General features: G+C 35.2%; 1 protein-coding gene and 1 pseudogene across 1 annotated transcript; one reads left to right on the top strand and one right to left on the bottom strand.

Annotated features, from left to right (window-relative positions):
* Positions 1-2463: 2463 nt before the first annotated feature.
* Positions 2464-8402, top strand: LOC107850445 (protein LYK5-like). Its single transcript, XM_016694976.2, has one exon. It carries the CDS (start codon positions 2959-2961, stop codon positions 4792-4794), a length of 1836 nt encoding a protein of 611 aa, XP_016550462.1. The 5' UTR covers positions 2464-2958; the 3' UTR covers positions 4795-8402.
* Positions 5474-8501, bottom strand: LOC107848909 (annotated as a pseudogene).
* Positions 8502-10199: the final 1698 nt, after the last annotated feature.

Below are 10199 nucleotides of genomic sequence, written 5' to 3'. Positions count from 1 at the left end.
TATCTACTTGGATTTAGCAACAAATAATTCCATAGAGATTAGCTTCAAAGTTTTGCTATTAAGTCGTTTTCAGTCAAGAATTTCTGGACTTTTATAAATTGTTAGGCCTTTTGGAGTCCCAAATAAGTTCAAGATCCAGAATAGAGGTGAAATATATTTTAAAATTGAAGGCAATCTATATGCAGATTTTGGGTTACTTCATTTTGGACTAACAAGCAAGTCACTCATCAATGACTTTTTGTTTTATGTATATGGCTTATAGGTTGATTTAGAGTCATTGACAATGAATTCAGCATAATTAGCTTCTTTTTTGACCCCGTCTCTATAGAATATCATGCATAAATAAGATATTCTCAAAGGATTGTGACAGCAAGATAATTTTGCTATTTCCAATACCCCATCGCGTATTTAAATAGTCTGCAAAGAATCTATCTGCCATACTAGTAGCAGGTAGATTAAGATGAAAGTTAGTAGGTAGCAATGTGTTGTCTTGTTATCAGAGGCGGATCCAAGATTCGAAACCTCCGGGTGCCACCTTGTTTTGAACAATAACGTATACTCCGTACGATATTTTAGGATAGTGGAATCAATATTAAAAGAGTAAACTATAATTATATATATCTAACAAGTGTTAGTATTACATGAAGGCTTGCCTAGTTGGTATTGTCAAGTGCTTTGTAAAGAAGAGGTCATGGTTTCTATTCTTCATAGCCACACTATGTGCTTTTACACTCTAAAAATACAGTGTAGAGCGGGTTTCAAACTCGCGTGTTGGAGTCGACCACTTACGCCACTAGTCTCATTGAAATTGTGGGTGCCAAGCATAATATTTATACATTAACTCATTCATATACACATAAATATACAAAGTTTCATCCGAGAAGTGAGGTAGTAGTATTGCTCTTAGTATCTTGTCCTTCGATTCTTGTTATTATCTATTGATGCTTGTACTTCGACTATCATATTACTTTATTGTAGTCATTGTCTTGTTACTATTTTGTTGATTTTGGTACTATGTTCAATTTCTTGTACTTTTGTTACTTCTTTTTTTAGGCTGCTTTGGATGATTTTTCCTTGAGCCGAGGATCTATCAGATCTCTACCTCTGAGGTAGGGTAAGGTCTGCGTATATTTTACCTTCTCCGGGCCTCACTTTGTGAGATTCTGTTGGGTAACTGTTGTTGTCCTATTGATATACATAGTTCGAGCAAAAGTAGCATGCTCCCATTGTCCTAGTGAGTGCGCGCACACATTACAAAAAAATTCCTAATATATGTAACGCTGTTTGAAAATAATAAAAAGTATCAGTCAAATCATCGAATTGTGACAATAAATCGATATAACTCCAAGTAAAATTTTGCATTCACCATTTCAAGACACCCATAGTGGACGTAATTATACTCCGTTTGACTGTATCTTCAAACTCAAAGGACATAACACATAAATAGACGTTCAAATTTGGCATCAGTTGGAAAGTAAACACGTCAAATATGAGAGTGCATATAGACACCTCAACTCGTTTCCACCGTATTAGTTGAACAGTCCACCTTAAAAATAATCATCTAAATACCTCCAAAATTTATGTATCACGTCAGCGTCAGGTGTCTACGAGACACAATAACGATGAGTTGGAGTGTAGAAAAGAAATATAAAAAGGAAAGAAATTTGTGTGTTAAGTAGCTTTTCACTTAAAATTTCCACAGAAAAATACAACACATTTCTCACTCACAATTTATTATTTTTCTTGACTTAATTTCTGCCACTCTTAATTTATTTTTTTTAGGGACAACAAACAAATATATCCTAATTTGCAATTTAGAAAAGATATAACCCTTGTTAAAAAGTGATGCATATATAACCTCGTCATCTAATAAATAGTGCGCATTTATCCTTTTCATTAATAGACAAACTTTTAAAAAATTCCTATTAGTTGTTAGAGTGAAGAATACGTTCATTTAGATTGAAAGTTCAAATTGAGAGGATATGTGTGTTGTAGAAAAAATAATAGAAAAATTATTTTCTCAAAACAAATGACCCCATCAATTGAGAAGTATAAAATTTAAGTCTTTGCAATTAGAATTTTTCTTTATTATAAGTTTGTATTTTCATTTTAACAAATTACTAACAATTATTATAATTACATCAAAACAAGAAGTACATTACATTATGGTGTTTGGACTTAGAATAAGGGATACGTTTAACTAATGAGTAGTCACATCAAAATGAAAAATCAAAGTGAAAGGAATTTGTGTGAAATTTTCATTGCAAGATTCGTGAAAGAATTTGAAAAATCTTAAGAATCCTTTTATACAAATCGTTAAAGGAAGATGCCACTCGAAAACAATAAGTTTAACTAAATACAATTTTAAACTTTTGAAATAGAGTCTTCTTGTAAACTGTCTCTACTCATAGTATTTTACTAATTGACAACATTGAGTAAGTGAAATCCTATTAAATGTATTTGAGGAAAAATAAAAAGAAAAGTAGAAGAAGACTTAAATGCATAAAGACTAGAAGACTTAAATGCATAAAGACTAAGTCATGTTCCTTGGTCATTTAGAGTAGAGTACGAATATTTGCATAAAAAAAACCAGGTGTTGAGTATCTTTCGTTTGAAGTTTTCATAGCAAGAATTGTGCAAATTTGAGTGTGTTATATGCATTATCCAAACTCAAAATTTCTAAACTCAATTCTTCTGATGTCCCTTGAATGGGAACATAAGAATATTAACACTTCTTAATAATAGGATGACACATCTGCTTTTTTTTTTTTTAAATATTCCCACTTGACTTTGTAGTCTTCTAATAGGATGACACATTCCTCTTTAGCTTAAACAAATTTTCTGAATCAAATAACTCTGAATGAGACATATATTTATAAAATTTAATAACGTTTAACGCGTTTATACTTGTAAATAATCCAGAAAAATATATTAAACAAGACCAATTCCTCCATATTCATGTACTTAATCAAGAAAACAAGAGTCATGAATTGGCTACTGAATACTCTCTGCATACTAAATTTTCTAATTTCATGCACTAAATCTCAACAAGAGTACTCAGGTAATTCAGTGTTGAATTGCAACAACATATATGAAACAAGTTACGCGTGTAACAGCAGAAATTCAACTTGTCAGGCATTTCTCATATTCAGGGCTAGGTATCCCTACAATTCAGTCCCTGGAATTGCTGCTCTCCTGTCTTCAAACATATCCGAGGTTGCACGTACCAACAATGTCACGAGGCTTACTGTCTTCGCGGCAGACAAGGAGGTTGTAATTCCGGTGGACTGTTCGTGTTCAGGTTTGTATTATCAAGCCACAACCATGTACTATATCCCAGCTCTTATTGAAACATACTTTATGATAGCAAATAATACTTACCAAGGATTATCAACCTGTAATGCACTATTACGTCGAAATAAATATGGTGAGTTCAGTTTGAGACCTGGTCTTGAGTTGCTAGTTCCTCTCAGGTGTGCCTGTCCAACGGGAAAACAAGCTGAAAAAGGCTCAAAGTATTTGATGACTTATTCAATTGACGTTGGCGATGACATCCTTAAAGTTAGCAAAAGATTTAATGTAAGCGTTAGGAACATAGTCGAAGCAAACAGATTCTTGAGTGAAAATTCTGTTTTATATCCTTTTACGACCATTCTAATCCCCCTGCCTTCTGAACCATTGAATTTAGATACCGGAGATGAGAATCATACGAAGCCAATAAGGTCTCTTTCACCTCCACCTGCAACTAACGTTTCAAAGGGAAAATCAAAGAGAAATCTTTACATAGGTAGTGGAGTTGCAACTGGTTTTATCCTGTTACTGCTTGTGGTTTCTTGGGTCATCTTTCTTGCTTTGTTTAAGAAGAAGGCCAGAGAAGTTCCGCAGATGTCTTCAAGTCATGAAGACATCCTCGTTGAGATAGCGAACATTGATCATGTCCCTAAAGTCTTCAAGTTCAAAGAATTGAAGCATGCTACACGAAACTTTGGCTCCAAGAACCGGATAAAGGGATCTGTATACTGGGGAGTGTTTAGAGGAGAAATGTTAGCAGTCAAAATGGCGATCACGGATATATATAAAGAAGTGAACATGCTGCATAAGATCAATCACTTCAATCTAATAAAGCTTTGTGGCTATTGCGAACATAAAGGTTGCTTCTTTCTTGTTTTTGAATACATGAAAAATGGTTCTCTCAGAGAATGGCTGACCAGAACCAAGTCTCGAGAGACCATAAGTTGGAAAAAAAGGATTCAGATCGCGTTGGATGTAGCTAATGGACTTCATTATCTTCACAACTTTACCAAACCAGGCTACATCCACAAGAACATCAACAGTGGAAACATTCTCCTCGACAGCAACTTAAGAGCAAAGATTGGAAATTTCAGTCTTGCTAAAGAAACGGATACATCAGGCACGACTTGGGAACTTGTGGGAACGACAGGATACATGGCACCTGAGTATGTTGAGGCAGGGTCAGTGACCTCCAAGATGGACATTTATGCCTTTGGAATTGTACTGTTGGAATTAGTCACCGGAAAAGATGCTGTAATTGTAGAGGAAAGTGGAGAAATTCTGCTTTCTGCAGCAGTAGCTGAAATAATGGAAGGAGAAAATGCAGAAACTAAACTGGATGGATTCATCGAAGAACATATGAGGGAAGATGATGGTTTGGAAATAGCATATACAATAGCAAACTTAAGCTTAAGATGCTTGACTGGAGAACCATCAAATCGTCCAAGCATGGAAGAGATAGTATCATGTTTACTGAAGATTCAAGTTAATGTACATAATTGAGAACAAATTAATAAGAATTGAGAATATGAACATAGGCGGGGTTTAACTAACTCGAGCCTTGCTTATTCTGCATTGGTTCTACAGCCTAGACTAAGGCCTCATTTGTGTTTATTAAGATCCAAACATCTAAATTCTGAATACATAGTTGAATGTTAAGTTCTATTGACTGTTGAATGAACCCTCGACCACCTGGTACCCAACAATGAACAAGTGACAATCATCTTGATTATGCTCTTCAAAAGCTTCAATTTTATCATCGATACTTGTTCAGTGTGTACGTCAACATCTGCTCCCCTTCCAATACATTGTTCAAACATGTATCAAAAGAACATTTAAGTATGTGTATCTTACAAAGGTAAACATCGATATAATTCAATCAGTATAACAAAAAGAAAAGGGCAAAAAAGAAAACTGAAAAGGTACCTTCAATCCAGATTTTCAGACTGCCCCCAGACAACAACTTAATTTCATCTAATACTTTCTCAAATCATACAGTCATAAAGTTTTTCATAGCTAAAAAATAATCATCGACCTAACAAAAGCGCAGAAGAAACAGGCAAACATCCAACCTATAATCTTTAAATACAGTGCGCAACTTTTTCTTAAATGACACAAATTCATTGTCTGACCTAAACAACTGCACAAACAAATGCTTAACAACACATCATCTAATGTTATATTTTTGGAATGATCATTTCCTAGTATTCCGCAAATGGTAATAAATATCCAAAACAACTTAAACAACAACAAATCACATGTAGATTTCTAAAGAAGCTAACACATACTATCCAAAACAGCTTCTGTTTTTTTTTAATGTTCTGGAATTAACACATCAGAATCTTACACAGAGAAAAACATTGGCGCCAGTTCTGCCAACCAGTGAGGCTCCACAGCTGTCACACACTGCATGTACTCTTTTGTCGTCAAGATCGTCTCATGATAAGCCACGTAATCAGGAATGTAACCCAATCCATAGAGAGCACTAGCAGGATGCAGGTTATAAGGCATCTTATTCCTGCAATTAACATATTCCCAAATACCCTTCAACATAGCTGCATTATGAAAGTTCGCTGAACAGATTGTTTTCCGCACAACATCCCAATCAGGACAACAGTAGCTGAGTGGAATTTCGAGTGTCTTGAGGATGTCTAGCAATTGGGATCTTATTTCCCTAGCCTTGAGCAGACCTTTGACCTGTAAAAACTGGTCATTACACCAGTCTGCGCAGTATTGATTAGCTTTCCATTGCTGGTAAACATTAAGCAATGTAAGGTGATCAGATTCTGGCACAACAAACATTTCCCTAGCAGCATCACTTTCCTCTTCCCTATCCTTAAGTCGAAAGAAAACTGAAGGCACTGAAAGCATAGAAGCAATTGTCAGAACCTCATTTAAGCATTCAAATTGTTCCCCCATCGGTCCAATGGAAACTCCGCCATTTTTCGTCCAAGGTCCGTTGAATCCCCAACATTGTTTAGTGCACCTAATACCCACAACTTATACATGGAGTTAACAATATTATCTTGAGGAGGTGGATCCATAAATCGAAATCCAACAAGTTCTGAATTTTGAGAGACTTGAGAAGCAAGACCACATATCCAAGATTTGTCCGTTGAATCTCTGGCACGGGGCTTTGCAGAATTTCATTCTCATATGCATTCTCTGTATAAAGTCTGTAAGAAGTCCCTGGGCCAGTTCTATCAGCTCGACCAGCACGTTGGTCTGAAGAAGCTCGACTAATGGGAAACACTTGCAAAGCAGTCATACCCGTATGTGGATTATACACCTTCATTTTACCATAGCCTGTATCGATGAAATGGGAAATTACCTCAATGGTCAAGGACGTCTCAGCAATATTAGTAGGCAACAATGCATTTGCGAGCCCCATCTTCAGCTTTCTGGAAAATTTTTGCTTGCAGATCAGCAACTAAGAGTATATAGGAAGAATTAACAGTTTGGGTACCGGTTGCTTTGTTGATGAAGTAAGTTGTTCCATCCGTTCTGAAAGTGCATTAACAGGTTGCTTCGATCTCATCCTGACCAGTCAAAAAGATGAGTATATCACCTGGTGCACCAGTAATATGGATGATCATGGCTTGCTTAACCGCAGCTTCGACATAGTCTTCACATGGGGTTTTACTATAAACTATTTGAACGGGAAATGATCTTCCAGGTATGTGAAATATTGGAACACTACCAAAGAAGTTTGAGAATTTCTGGCCGTAGAGAGTTGCAGAAGTAACAGTAAGCCTAAAATCAAACCGTCCAGTCACAACTTTTTTGAGAATGCCGAAAAGGACATCAGTGTTAAGTGATCTTTCATGGGCTTCATCCATTAAAATTATACTATATTTCTCAAGATCAGGATCTTTAAGTGCTTCCCTTAAGAGCACTCCATCGGTCATGTACTTGATAACAGTACTTGATCCAGTGATATCTTCAAAACGAATAGCATATCCAACTCTCTCCAAGTTCAGTTTCCATTTCCTCACTGACTCTTTCGGCAACAGTCGATCATCGCTGCCACACGTCTAGGCTGGGTGCAACCTATGATCCCATTAACTGCATAACCTTCTTCGTACAGGTACTGAGTTATCTGTGTCGTCTTTCCAGAACCAGTTTCTCCAATTATAACCACTACCTGGTTTTCCCGAACCACCTGCAATAACTCATCTCGCACAGAGAAGATAGGCAGACACTGCCTTTTCTGTGGAAGTGTTTTAGATTCTGTAAAATCACTAACATACTGCAAGAATCTGGATTCTCCCTTAAAATCAACCTCACTATCCTCGTCCACTACAGCACTATCCGCGTCAACCTCCTCTGTACTCTTCTCCAAACCAAGGATTCTCCCAAAACCTTTGACGAGACTTATGCATCTTTTGTTTTTCATGTATTTCCCGAACAAGAGCGGACCCTTTACGTGAAATTATAGCCATATCCGAAGTCAGGTCCTTTACAGGCATTATCGGTTTAGCTTGCTCAGTGAAAATAATCCTCCCATCCAAAAATGGAGGTCGCTTTATATCATGAACGCGAAGATTAACCTTTTGTTCCTCCTCCTCCTCATCAAACTCCGTCTGCACATTTGTCCCTCGTACAACTCCCGATCTCAAAAGTAGATGATCCTCCCAGTTCTTGCCAACTCCATAATATTTTTTGTTCTGAAAAGTTCTGGAGCTGGCAAATACTGAGTAACCTTCTTCGTTAGACAATGTACTACTACTTGAAGATCTTACGGATGGCCTAACTGGCGTTGGAGAAGGAGCTACATCGTCCCATAGAGAAGCAATAAAATGACATCTCCTTTGTGGTGTTGTCCTCGTAGAACCTTCATCATATCCACTTGTTTTTGTTGCATCATGTGAATATATATTCATTGACACGTGTTCTCTTTCGCCTTCTAACTTTGCTGTGATCATCGCGGTATTTGCTTCTTCTATTCCTCTCCTCCTCCATATATATTGAAGGCAATCCTGCTTCTTTGTTCGGATTTGAGACCGCCAATGTCACCTCCTTTGCTCAGCTCGTGCAAATAGAATAACACTTTGTTATTCTAGACACACACAGCCATAGTACTTCTCTCTATTATTTTCTTCAATATTGCTTCTCACTATTTTGGTGTTACAACTCCTCTATTTATAATGCAAAAATTCTTTGGTAGGAAACACTACGATATAGATAACATTATATTGTATAGTTTTATATTGTTATATAATCCCATATATCAATAATTTGAATCATAAACATACAAGAAAAGTAGGGTATGGGGTACGACTACCATAAAAAGATTTAAGGGTAAGATATGATTAATAAATAGTAAGTAAAGATTGTTACATAAAATAATACTTTTTGTCATTACCTAACGATGAATTTTAACGATAGGATATAATAAAATTTAAGAAACAATATCAAAACAAATACGTGCTTAAACTAACAACATAATACAATACCATATATGTCAACCATCCAAAACACAAAGTCGTAATCGATGTGAATTTAGATTTATCGATTCAAGACAGATACCAAACACTATATAATAAAAATAAAAAATTAATGCCAAAAGCATGGCCTCCAAATTTGAAAAGAAGCCTCAACCACATATTACAGCCTTGATGAACAAGGATCAAATTTATCCACATTATCTTCACATGCAAATGCAATAGACACATGTTGTATTTGTGTATTATCCTTCACATGTCATTGCCAAATGGCATGACCCCACATTATTCCCACTTCTTGCCCAGCAAGTAATTAAGTTGTTTTGATCATGAAAATTAATATATATATATATGTTTTATTTAAAAAATTTTAAAGTTGGAGTTCGAGTTGTTTGACAATACTTTTTGTAATAAATATTTAAAAGTTAAATACATTTAAAAAAAACATAAAATATAATTTAATCATGAAATTTAATTTAAATGGGGTTTAAAAAAAGTGAGCATGGGTTTTGGCGGTATTCAAATATAATTTGTGAAGTTGAATTTAAATTTTTATGATCAAACATTGATTTTTCAAATAAAGTGAAAAATTCTCCAAAAAAATGTGAAAGTTTTTTATGGTCAAATGGGTTATAAGTTTCAACAACTTTTTTACTCCCAGTTTTAGGAGTCCCCCTCTTACTATGATTTTCCTTTTTTTTTTCATTATATATTGGATTTTTGAGTCCTTATTTTCCTTTTCTTCTCAATACATAATTTGTCCTTATTATATTAGTATTGTGTTTGTAATTCTATGTAGTTTTATGTCTGCCTTTTTTAATTGAAAATTAGGGTACGGAAGGGGATTATAAGGTAGGCAACTGAACTTGGATTAGTAAGGTGAAAAGTTATGCAGTTAAATAACTAAGCTACTAAGATTTCAGACTTTTTTTTTTTGACTTTCTTGAAAAGTAAAGTTGTATTACTGCAATATGGAGGGCTATAATTTGTATGAGAGCAATGAAGATGAATGTTATAATGATCAAGTATAAATGATGACGATGATGATGATAATTATGATGTTGAGTCGATTGATGGATATCCAGAAGTTGAAGCAGAGAGTACTAATGTAGTTTATGAAAAAGCTTCCTCATGCAAGGTATGATAAAAATTAGTTACTACTCCTAAGTTTAATTTATGTGTTTTAGTTTGATCGGACAAAAAGTTTAAGAAATAAAGAGATTTTGAATCCTATGATCTTAAGTTAAAGATGGTGGGTATTAACTTGCCGCGATCAATGGAAATGGAAGAGATGCTCTTTTTGGTATAGACAAAAAAGAAAGTAAGACACTTAAATTATGATGGAAGGAGTACTTGTTTTCTGGTTTTAAAAAGAACAAGGTTATTATATCATCATGTTTTATAGATTCTCTCAATGGTGGTTGGATCAACTTGCACGCTTCTCGATTAATTCACCACCTACTT

This window comes from Capsicum annuum, chromosome 12 (genome assembly GCF_002878395.1).
Source record: "Capsicum annuum cultivar UCD-10X-F1 chromosome 12, UCD10Xv1.1, whole genome shotgun sequence".
Classification (NCBI taxonomy): domain Eukaryota; kingdom Viridiplantae; phylum Streptophyta; class Magnoliopsida; order Solanales; family Solanaceae; genus Capsicum; species Capsicum annuum.
Note: the sequence above shows the minus strand (reverse complement) of the source record. Positions and strands in the feature narration are given on the sequence as shown.